This window comes from Microcaecilia unicolor, chromosome 9 (genome assembly GCF_901765095.1).
Source record: "Microcaecilia unicolor chromosome 9, aMicUni1.1, whole genome shotgun sequence".
NCBI lineage: Eukaryota > Metazoa > Chordata > Amphibia > Gymnophiona > Siphonopidae > Microcaecilia > Microcaecilia unicolor.
Window position 1 is genome coordinate 23,289,157 of NC_044039.1, and position 12,684 is coordinate 23,301,840.

At 44.1% G+C, this 12,684-nt stretch overlaps 1 protein-coding gene across 1 annotated transcript in view; it reads right to left on the minus strand.

The window, feature by feature from the left end:
• LOC115478142 (ubiquitin carboxyl-terminal hydrolase 44-like) overlaps window positions 1-12,684 on the minus strand; it is a 44,220-nt gene that overhangs the window by 20,751 nt on the left and 10,785 nt on the right. Inside the window, 3 exon segments of the mRNA XM_030215388.1 lie at window positions 3,273-3,296; window positions 3,299-3,338; window positions 3,340-3,471. Coding sequence (XP_030071248.1) covers window positions 3,273-3,296; window positions 3,299-3,338; window positions 3,340-3,471 — 196 coding nt within the window.

Consider the following 12,684-nt stretch of genomic DNA (forward strand, 5'->3'; position numbering starts at 1 on the left):
AAGACAAAATATTATATCTGTATCGCTCCATGGCGAGGCCACATCTTGAGTATTATGTACAATTCTGGTTGCCGTATCTTTAAAAAAAAAAAAATATATATATATATATATATAGCAGAATTAGAAAAGGTTCAAAGAAGAGCGACCAAAATGATTAAGGGGATGGAACTCCTCTCATACAAGGAAAGGCTTAAGAGGATAAGATTCTTCAGCTTTGAAAAGAGACAGCTGAGGGGGGGGGATATGATAAAGATCTACAAAATACCGAGTGGTGTAGAATGGGTAAACGTAAATCGATTTTTTTACCCTTTCAAAAAGTACAAAGACTAGGGGACACTCAAGGAAGTTACGTGGTAATACTTTAAAAATGAACGGGAAAGAATATTTTTTTCATTCAATGAATAGTTAAGCTCTGGAACTCGTTGCCAGAGGATGTGATATCAGCAGTTAGTGTATCTGGATTTTAAAAAGATTTGGACAAGTTCCTGGAGGAAAAGTCCATAGTCTGCTATTGAGATAGACATGAAGAAAGCCACAGCTTGCCCCTGGGATCAGTAGCATGAATCTTGCTACTATTTGGGATTCTGTTAAAGACTTGTGACCTGAACTGGCCACTGTTGGAAGCAGGATACTGGGCTAGAAGGACCATTGGTTTGACTCAGTATGGCTATTCTTTTGTTCAATCCAGGTTACAAGTACCTGGGAAGTTCCCAAAAGAGCAAAACAGGTTTTATGCTGCTTATCCTAGAAATAAGCAGTGAATTTTCCCAGGTCCATCTTAATAATGGCTTATGACTGTTCTTTTAGAAAATTATCCAAACCTTTTTTAAACCCTGCTAAGCTAACTTATTTACCACATTCTCTGGCAATGAATTCCAGAATTTAATTACACAATGAGTGAAGAAATATTTTCTCTGATTTGTTTTAAATTTACTACTTAGTAGCTTCATTGTGTGCCCACTAGTCCGTGTATTTTTAGAAAAAGTAAACAAGCAATTCACATCTACCCGTTCTACTCCACTCAGAATTTTACCATATCTCCCCTCTGAGCCGTCTCTTCTCCAAGCTGAAAAGCCCTAGTCTCTTTAGCGTTACCTCATAGGGAAGTCATTCCATCCCCTTTATCATTTTCATCATCTTCCTCTGTACCTTTTCTAGTTCCACTATATCTTTTTTATAGATGTGGTGACCAGAATTACACACAGTATTCGAGGTGTGTCGCACCATGGAGTGATGTAAGGGTATTATAATAGTCTAATTTTTTTTCTATTCCTTTCCTAATAATTCCTAACATTCTATTTGCCTTCTTAGCCACCGCAGCACACTGAACAGAGGGTTTTAACATATCATCAACGATGACACCTAGATCCCCTAACTGGGCAGTGCCTCCAATGTGGAACCTTGCATCAGGTAGCATTTCTTTAAAAGAGAAACATTCAATTCCCATAAAGCGAGAAGTGCAGTGTTAAATACATTTTCTACACAATAAGAAGGAGAAGGAAGAGTCATGAGGGAGAGGGAGTCTCAGGGTATCTTTGGAGGGGGGGGGGGTGAGTCTGGACAGGGAATACAATAGACAGAGAGCATATAATGGTACATAGAGCTTTAAGAAGCACCAGTAAGGCAGTGAACCTTTACCAACACATTAAAAATAGGAAAATGAAGAGGTTGGCTAGGACTAGACCATGAACGGATTACGAATGAGCATGGAGTATTTAAAAGACAGGGGTGGAGGGGATGAGTGGGAGGGGAGGGGGGAATAATAGTAACAAGGGGTTCAATCACGGAATAACGTAAGGTGTTACTATTGGAAATTACGGTTTTGAGTTAATGTAACATGCTGACTATTGTTTCTTTCAGTGTGCATGGCAAAAGTGAGGTAGTAAGGGGGGAGGGGATAAGAGAGGGTACTGTTATAAAAACAAAAACTGATGATAGCAATTTAAGATTAATGTACATAAGAACGACAGTTTTACAACTTGTTATGTATGTACTCTAATGGATGCGTTACCAGGTGGAATCATCAATAAAAACGTTGACACATAAAAGAGAAACATTCAAAATGAAATGGGTAGATGGTTAAAAGAATGGCATAAAAAAAAGCAAACGCTACAATCACAGTTGAAAATATTTCAGAACTAGCAAGCCACAAAATGTTGCTGCTGAAAGTCAAACTATCCCAAACAAGTTTACCTACTCAAAAAGCACACACGTACAATTTGAGCTCTTCCTTTCAAGGCATTTCAATGTTGTTTATTTAGGGAGCTACAACTCCTGTGACAAATCACACTCTACATTAAAGTAAGGCGCAGTGCCATGCAGGGTGCACGGAGCCGAAGATAACATGACGCCGTGCCCCAACGGGCATGCGCGCCGAGAAGAGCAAAGGAGGCGCAAAAGGGGGGGGGGGGTGCCGGAGCCCGTCGCTGCGAGGCACCCCGCTGGCAACAGGAGGAGCCAGCGAAGGGGTTAAAAGACGCCCGAAGGAGCCTGGACGTCCTCTTCCGGCGTCCAGGACAAGCAGACTGCCTCGTGACCTACCTCGTGCGAGCGAGCCTTAGCAGCAGCCACGCGCGTGGTAGCTCCGGTCCCGACTTCCAGTCCCAAGCAGCATCGAATATGGTGAGTACAGACGGGGAGAGAGCATAAATAGGAGGAGTGCGGGGCAGCAGGGCTAACTACTGATACGAGACGCGAGGGACGGCTAGCCGCGAGGCGCCAGGCCCGAGAACGTAAGCCGGCAAAAAAAAAAAAAAAACTGACTGCGGCCCCGTGGTGCACACGCTCGGCACGCGCTGGGCTATCGGTGGGGGGGGGGGACCGGTCTAACGACGGGGGCAGTACATAAAGTTAAAGTACCCCGTTTCCTTCTTGCTGAACAACACTCTACATTACAATTCTCTACAACAATTATCTTGGTGGCTGTATGGCACACTTTTCAAAAAAAAAAAAAAAATATTCTGTTAAGGTCAGCTGATTCCTTCTTCCATGGTGGCCACACTTCCAACACGCTCTTAAATCACAGGTCCACTGAAGTGTAAGAAACTGCACTGTTTTTATGGACATCCTGAGGTCATTATAAGTAAACAAATGGCTCTTTGATGTGTGGCTTCACATGTTTACACAACCTTATGCGCTCTCACACAGGCAAATGCAGGTATTGAGTAGTCCCTTAGCTAGTGGATGTCTCTCTCTCTCAATAGCTTGTTGAAACAGTTCAGGTTTTGCGTGCAGAACATACATTTCTCTGGGTACATACTGCCTTTACTCACTGTTGCATTGCTCGCATGCATAATCTTTCCTTCTAAAGCCTCTGTCTCCGTGAACTTGGCCAACATTTTCCGTCAATAAGCAGGGATGATGGGAAGCAGTCTCCCTCCCACTGCAGTGGTATCTCTCAGGAAATTCTAGCGACAGGTCCCAGAAGGGTTCTATTGTATTGGATTTATTGTCACAAGCAAGACATGTAACCTGCAGAACAAACAATTTAGTTAAGCTGTTTCAGGGAAATAGTTCAAAGTATGCAAACATCCCAAGCATTAGTTTACATAAAACAGCGAACTACAGTAGTCTATCTGCTACAAAGGAATAACAATCCCTATGTGAAAGAACATTTCTTACAATAATGTTTTAGCCAACAATTCACTCAAAGCTTCATACATTTGACAATGCACTCAGAACATAAAATATTGTTCTGGTGAAGATTGATGAATTTTCTAGTTTACTCAACTGAGTCTCACGATAACCTGATTTATTTTTGAAAACATTTTTGGATGAGGAATGAAACTTCTGATTCAATATCTTCCAGAAGATGAATTCTGTCCTGAACACTAGTTATTTTTGCCTTTTCTTTCATGAGCCGTGAACTGGGGGGGGGGAAAAAAAACAACTTTATTTTTGGAGCTTACATCACATATCACAGCCTTATCAAGGGTGAAAAAATCCCAGGCGCCTGCCAGCTGGAGGGTGTGACCACCTGTAAGCTATCACTCCTTTTCATGACGGTTTTTGTCACCTTCCTCCATTGTATGCCTACCTCCTAAGCAACTGAGGCCTAGATGCACAAAACTCTAACGACCCTTTAATGACCCTCTAACGACAAAATTTGCGGCCGCTGTATGCATTATAGGCCTTTTCTGAAGCCACTAGCAGATAACGAAAACGGAATGCAAACCAGAAACTACCATTGAAATGTGGACAATTCGCTATGCACTAACCATACCGACGATTCTAACGAATCATTTAACGTGACAAATTTAGCGAGCTCTCAGACCTGTCGTTCAGGCCTGAGCTGTCATCTCCCCGCTCCCTCCTGCACCTTAAAAATGCAAGCTGGCATGTAAAAAAAAAAAAAGTTATATAAAAAACGCAAACCGGTAGTTCCCCACTTCCCCCTGCACTAACCAAAACAAAAAAAAAAAATCAAATAGATCAGGAGGGGGCAAAGGCGCTCGTCAGGAGTGTCCTGTATGGGCGCCCTTGCCCCCCCCCCCCCCCGAGATCGCCGCTGTTCCCCGCTTCAGCCGGTTGTAATAAAAACAAATCTCCAAATTTTCTCATCCCCGGTCCCCCTCCCTTCCTGTGTTTCCTGTCCCTTGCTCCAGGGCTCCACTCCTCCACTCCCGCCATCCTCCGCCTCCGCCCCCGCCCCTGGATCGTCACCGCCGCTCCCACCCTCCACCGGACCCCCCCTCCACATTACCGTCCCGTGCAGTGCCTCTCACCTGTATGCGAAGGTGCTGCACGGGATAAAACATCTGATCGCCAATTGCTTCTCCCTTCTCCGATGTTGTTCCTGGGCCCGCCCTCCATTGACGTAAGTTACCTACGTAGGGGGCGGGGCACGGGGCGGAGGCGGAGGATGGCGGGAGGTGGAGCCCTGGAGCAAGGGACAGGAAACACAGGAAGGGAGGGGGACCGGGGATGAGAAAATTTGGAGATTTGTTTTTATTACAACCGGCTGAAGCGGGGAACAGCGGCAATCTCAGGGGGGGGGGGGCAAGGGCGCCCATACAGGACGCTCCTGACGAGCGCCTTTGCCCCCTCCCGATCTATTTGTTTAATGTTTTGGTTAGTGCAGGGGGAAGTGGGGAGCCACATGTTTGTGTTGTGGTTTTTTTTTTTACGTTTGTGGCATGCGCAGAGCAGCCAGCATAACGCTTGGCTGCTCTGAGCATGATTTAGGGGCCGATTACGACGGGGATTACGATTCAGTGATACATTGTACTTCTGGATACCGCAACGAACATGTTTGACCTGTTTTTTTTGGTGCATGCTTCGGTTTTTCAAAATCGTTAAGGACTTTAACGATTTAGATTTTGTTACGTTTGTTTGATGCATCTGGGCCTGAGCATGCAAGAGCCCCTTTAAATTTACAACCAGCGCCCTTTCAACTCTCACTTCCAAGCCCAAGATCCCACAGAATCCAAAATGAAGGCCGATGTGACTGTAACCAGAACATCTGTGCTCCTGGCAGTGTGAACAGAGCAAAATTTAACTGCAGGGGAAGCTGAAGAAAACGCAGGTGGAAGGCTAGGGTGGAAACGATAAGTAGTAGGGACAGCAATGAGAAAAGAAGATGGTTAGGGAGTACAAATCTACTGGAGAAAGGAAGACAAAAGCAAAAGAGGGGGAAAGCAAGCACACGGGTGGGGAGAGGGGAGGCAGGGATTTGAATGGAATAGTACCCAAACATTCTTGTTCAATCGCAAAGAATAATAAAATGAAACCACGTTTGATAATCTGTCAGACCATAAGATGTCACTTGTCAAAAGATGAATTTTACAGTTTACCCATAGGGTTCCACTGTCAAGCAGAGAGCTGTATGGGAATGGGGATCGCAGGAATCCTGTGGGATGGAAGAAACTGCAGTGGGACTCTCGCGAGAATGCAAGAAGTTGCCACAGGATTCCCATAGTCAAAATTTCTGGCGATGCCAGGAGGATTGGAATGCACTGAGCGAGGCAACTGGAGCGCCAGAATGAGGCTTGGAATGCCCAGAGAGGCAGCTGGAACAGCAGCCTGAAACATAATGCTGATGCTAGAGGCGATTAGCACCGGCATTAGTGAGCGCAGAGGGCTATAGCGTGGGAGACAATGTGCGTGCCAAAAATTAGAGCAAATAGCATGCAAATGTAGTCAAATGGATGTTAATAAGGTCATTTCCTATTTCCTCCCAATGCTCAAAGAACAGCACACAAAACAAAGACGCCCTTACTGCTGAAAACGTAGAGCCAGCTAGGAGAAGGCATTAAGGTTTTTGAAGAGATGATTTCTCATGATTCTTTCCCTCCCCAGGAACTCCATTCACTGGGTAAATCTCTCTTATCTGCATCCTTCTCCTCCACCGCTAACTCCAGACTCCGTTCCTTTTATCTTGCTGCACCACATGCCTGGAATAGACTTCCTGAGCCGGTATGTCAAGCTCCATCTCTGGCGGTCTTCAAATCTAAGCTAAAAGCCCACCTTTTTGATGCTGCTTTTAACTCCTAACCCTTATTCACTTGTTCAGAACCCTTATTTTATCATCCTCACTTTAATATCTCTTGTTTGTCCTGTTTGTCTGTCCTAATTAGATTGTAAGCTCTGTCGAGCAGGGACTGTCTTTTCATGTTCAAGTGTACAGTGTTGCGTACATCTTGTAGCGCTATAGAAATGATAAGTAGTAGTAAAATCCGCTGGTTTTTATTTAATTTGTAAGCAGAAGGAAGCCTGCAAGCCCTTAAGCACTGGTAGTGAGAGAGAAATGTGTGCGAGTCAGAGTAAAGCCGAAATGAAAGCATATACTGGCAACTGTTTCCTGCACTTAAATATAAACCTTCCAAGTAAAACAAAAATAAAAATTGAAAAGCTTATATTAAAGGTGCAGAAAATAGTTGCTAATGTGTGCTTCACTTTTGGGTTTGCTAGCACATGCGCTCAAGAGCTGAGCTTACCATAAAACTCTTCTGTGCATGCGCCACGCACATTCCAACCCCCCCCCCCCCCCCCTGCTTTCGCTTTTACAGTGCATTTATAAGTTTGAATATCATTTCCTTTGAGCATTGGTGAGCTAGGTTTCTGCGCTGTTCCGGTGCTATGGGTTCTGCGCTGTTGGCTTTACTGCGGGAGTTCTGAATATCAGCCAATGAGGCTTGGAACACTCAAAACTGCAGGAGGCTATTGAGGGTCAGGAGGCAACGGAGGGCTGAGTGTAATAGCACTGATCCCTGCACGTACGGGTAGGGATGGAGGGAAATTAATTGTGGGGATGGGATGGAATGGATCAACTATCTGCATAACGCACCACAGAAAGGCGGAATATCAAACCCATGACCCATTCCAACCACTAGGGAGGCAGGTAAAATTTCTGTCCCGTGCATATTTCTCCACTACTATGAGATCCATCTGCTAGATGTGCGGACAGGGGTGTTAGGCTATTTGAAGGTGACAAGTCCCTTTCAAAAGTCAGACAAGCTCTTTGCCCTGTTTCAGGGGCTGCACAAGGGGGAGGCCGCATCCAAGGCCTCCATAGTGTGCTGGATTAAACTTGTCATTCAGTGGAGGAGTGGCCTAGTGGTTAGAGCACCGGTCTTGCAATCCAGAGGTGGCTGGTTCAAATCCCACTGCTGCTCCTTGTGATCTTGGCCAAGTCACTTAACCCTCCATTGCCTCAGGTACAAACTTAGACTGTGAGCCCTCCTGGGACACAGAAATAGCCAGTGTACCTGAATGTAACTCACCTTGAGCTACTACTGAAAAAGGTATGAGCAAAATCTAAATAATAATATATATATATATATGAGGCTGTACACATAGCAACCACCATCAAAACACACAGTTCAGCCACTAGGTATCACCATACAAAACAGCCATTAAGAAAGCTATACAGTCATGTCACACAACAAAAATGATATACACATCTGAATGTCTAACAACCAGCCCAGTAGGGTATGGCAACATTTTTTGGGGGGGGGAGGGAGGGGGTGCAAGAGGGGAACAGTATGAGAGGGCAAAAGCAAACAGATTGGTAATAATTCCATGAGGCACAATCTATGTCTGTGTTTTTGTTTCGTATGTTTGGTGGGCGGTGTGTTGTGCCTTTGTGTGACAGAGAGTAAAGAACTGGGAAGAGGCAGTCCAAGAGGAGTAGTCCCCCCCCCCTCCCCCCCCCCCCCGTGTTTCTCTCACCTTTTCAGTGTAGCTCAACTATGAGCTGCTTCTCCCACAGAAATGTATTAAGCTATTTTTAGGAAGTTTATTCCTCTGAAACCACTGGTCCATTTTCAACTTGTATACCTTTTGTATTATTTTGTCTTGGGGGAACAAAAAGAACAAAATATCACCCCCCCAACCAGAAGAACTCTGGCTCCTAAAAGTTTAAATCGGTGCCAAAGACTTCTAGGTAATTTTCAACCCTTGCCTATCATCCCACTTAGAACATACTTGTCTGAAGATAAACAAACCCTCCCAATTCCTGCTTAACCAGTCTGTCTCCTTTATCCTGGCTAGGGAAAGGAGAGGTGTAAGAATTCTGTTTTTTCTAGGTCCTAAAATCGTAGCCTTTCGAATTCCTCACAGAGGGTCTCTGATAAGGAACTATCTAGCATCTTCCAGGGAAGTAAGTCTTTGCGAGGGTCCTTAACCTCAAAGAAGTATATTTATTTATTTGTTACATTTGTATCTCACATTTCCACCTATTTGCAGGCTCAATGTGGCCTTACATTGTACCGTAAAGGCGATCGCCAATATCGGTATGAACAAATACATAGTGATGTTTTGGCAGAGTTCATGTGTGATAGACGCATTGGGGAATCGAGAGTTATGTCCTGCATGAGCTTTGGTTATGTTGTGTTGCAAAGTTAGGACATTTAAGTAGGATCGTTAAGATATGCCTTATAGAGCAGAGCGGCCTATGAATTTGCCCATCCACACCACCCAATTAACTACAGCTTCCTGACATTCCCTGTGCTTGACCCATCGTATAGAGTGGAGGACTAGCCTAGTGGTTAGTACAGTGGACTTTGATCCTGGGGAACAGAGTTCGATTCTCACTGCAGCTCCTTGTGACTCTGGGCAGGTCGCTTAACCCTCCATTGCCCTGGTACAAAATAAGTACCTGAATATATGTAAACCGCTTTGAATGTAGTTGCAAAAACCTCAGAAAGGCGGTATATCAAGTCCCATTTCCCTTTCCCCGTTCAATTTTCAGTAGAGGAGTGTGGTAGCCCGTGTTAGTCCACTCTTAAGGTTATCAATAGAATCAAACAAATAAAACATGGAAAAGAAAATAAGATGATACCTTTTTTTATTGGACATAACTTAATACATTTCTTGATTAGCTTTCAAAGGTTGCCCTTCTTCCTCAGATCTGAGGAAGAAGGGCAACCTTTGAAAGCTAATCAAGAAATGTATTAAGTTATGTCCAATAAAAAGGTATCATCTTATTTTCTTTTCCATGTTTTATTTTGTTTGATTTCTATTGATACCCTTCAATTTTGATACTGTCTTCGTCTCTACCACCTCTATTGGGAAGGGGTTTCATGCATCTACCATCCTTTCTGTAAAGGAATTAAGATTACTCCTTATTGTAGCCACTTTCATCCCCTTCCCTTGACCTCTTATTCTACAACCTTCTTGCCACTGAAAGATGCCTGCCTTCTCTACATTTATACCTGAGAGATACTTAAGTGTTTCTGATATATACCCACCTTCTTGCCCATCCTCTAGTGTAAAGAGGTTTAGATTTTTAAGTATGTCCTCAAATGCTTTCCTAAAAAAGGTCACTAATCATTTTAGTAGCCTCTCTCTGGACCATCTATATCTAGTTTACACCCTTTCAAATGTGTGCTCTCCTGTATTGTACACAGCACTCCAAAAGAGGTCTGAAAAGGCAATCGTCTCCTTTTTCCTCGATGGCTAGATGTGGCCAAGAATCTGGTTAATTTCAAGTGATTAATCCACAGTAATTGAAATAAGCAGCCTTTATTTAAAGATGGCTGTTTCAATGCACTGGAGTGACTGAGCAGCTTCCTACAGGACAGAAGAGGTACTAATCACCTGAAAGCCCTATGTCGCTTCCATAATCCAGCTTAGAGATGAGGAGTGGCCTAGTGGTTAGGGTGGTGGACTTTGGTCCTGGGGAACTGAGTTTGATTCCCACTTCAGGCACAGGCAGCTCCTTGTGACTCTGGGCAAGTCACTTAACCCTCCATTGCCCCATGTAAGCCGCATTGAGCCTGCCATGAGTGGGAAAGCGCGGGGTACAAATGTAACAAAAATAAAATAGATACTATTGGAGATTCTACATGGAATGTTGCTATTCCACTAGCAACATTCCATGTAGAAGGCTGCGCAGCGCTTCTGTTTCTGTGAGTCACGTCCTGCATGTACGTGCAGGACGTCAGACTCACAGAAGCAGAAGCTGTGCGGCCACATTGGTGATCTGCAAGGGCCAACTTCTAGTGAATACCCTGTTTCCCCGAAAGTAAGACATCCCCCGAAAATAAGACCTAGTAGAGGTTTTCCTGAATTGGTAGATAGAAGGCCTCCCCCGAAGTAAGACCTAGCAAATTTTTTGTTTGAAAGCAGGGCCTCTGAGAGCCGGACAAGGCTGCCCCTTGGCCGCTCCCCCCCACCCGAGGTCGCGGGCCCCCCCCTCCGTCACTCCCAGAACTAACCTTAAACGCCTCCTTCACCTCACAGCAAGCAGCAGCACGGAAGGAAGGAGTGGTCCTGCCCTGCTGCTGCTTGTTGCGAAGGTGAAGGAGGCTTTAAGGTTAGTTCCGGGAGCGACAGAGGGCGGGCGGGCCAACCCCGATGTTTCCACGAAAAATAAGACAGCCCCTGAAAATAAGACCTAGTGCATTTTTGGGGGCAAAAATTAATATAAGACAGTGTCTTATTTTCGGGGAAACACGGTAGCAACATTCCATGTAGAATCTCAAATAGTAGCAACAGTGGAGGAGTGGCCTAGTGGTTAGGGTGGTGGGACTTTGGTCCTGGGGAACTGAGTTCGATTCCCACTTCAGGCACGGGCAGCTCCTTGTGACTCTGGGCAAGTCACTAACCCTCCATTGCCCCAGGTACAATAAGTACCTGTAATATACTATGTAAACCCACAGAAAGGCAGAATATCAAGTCCCAGTTCCCTTTCCCTATTTCAGATTCTACATGGAATGCTCCTACTATTGAAGATTCTAGATGGAATGTTGCTACTATTGAGATTCTGTTGCTACTATTTGAGATTCTACATGGAATGTAATGTTGCCGATTCCACTAGCAACATTCCATGTAGAAGCCTGCTCTTGCAGATCAGCTGCACAGGCTTCTGTTTCTGCGAGTCTGACGTCCTGCCACATATGTGCAGGACGTCAGACTCACAGAAACAGAAGCCTGCGCGGTTAGTGTATCTGGTTTTTAAAAAAAGGTTTTGGACAAGTTCCTGGAGGAAAAGTCCAGAGTGTTTGGGTTTCTGTCAGGTACTTGTGACCTGAATTGGCCACTGCTGGAAGCAGGATATTAGGCTAGATGGACCATTGCTGTGACCCACTTTGGCTATTCTTATATTCTTATGTAAACACTGAGCAAAAAAGGGTTAAAATGATTTGCACTGTTTATCTGGAAAGCATGAAAAGTACTCAAGGTTAAAATACTTCATACTGTAATAGAAACTCTAAAAGGAACACTTCAACTTAGTCAAGGAAAAATCTGACTATACTAAAATGTTTATTCCTTCTCCGTACTAGCGTACAGCACCACATTTATTTATTTTATTGCATTGGTATCCCACATTTTCCCACCTCTTTGCAGGCTCAATGTGGCTTACAATACATCATGAGTGGTGGAAATATATTAGAAAATAGACATTTAGCGTTACCGATACTTTTTTGGCAGCATTATAATGATAAGACATGATAGTAGTATAACAAGCAGATATTATAAGACATTTCTAACTATGTGTGGTGGAGTTATGTATATTCACATTGGTTGATCTTCGTGGTAAGCCTTGTTAAAGAGATGGGTCTTCAATAGTTTGCCGAAGGTCGTTAGTTCGTAGATCATTTTTAAGTTGCGTGGCAGTGCCTTCCGTAACTGTGTGCTTAAGTAGGTGAAGTTTGACGCGTGCATTAATTTGTATTTTAGACCTTTGCAGTACTTTGGAACTAAGAAGTGTGTACGTGTGTATGCATGTATATTGGTATTATTGTTATAATGGTATTATAGGTATATTGTTTTATTTCTTTGAATTATGATGCCATGTTTCTTTTTAGTCTGCCTAGACCCGGGGATGGCGAGGTCGAAGAATTTAAACCAACACAAACACACCACAGTAAATCTACCACAGAGGGTCCACCACAACAGCAGTCATCTCATGGAGAGGAAAGAGAGAGAGAGAGAAAAAAAAGAGCAGGTGGGGCAAAAGAAGAAGAGAGAATAGCACATTAAAAGATGTTTTTGCTATAGAGTGGAGAGAGGTCAGCATTTTACAGGAGCAGGACACTGTACCAGTGGAGTTCACAGTGAGATCCTGAAAGGTAACTTTAAAACCATACAAGAACGTAAGACCTTTGAAGTCAGAATGATGAATATTTTAAACACCCACAGAAAGGACTTAACAAGGATCTGGGGTTCCTAGCCCATTATAAACCATAAAGCTGTATGTCTCGGTTTGATCACCCCACCCCTCACCTATCCACAACCCAT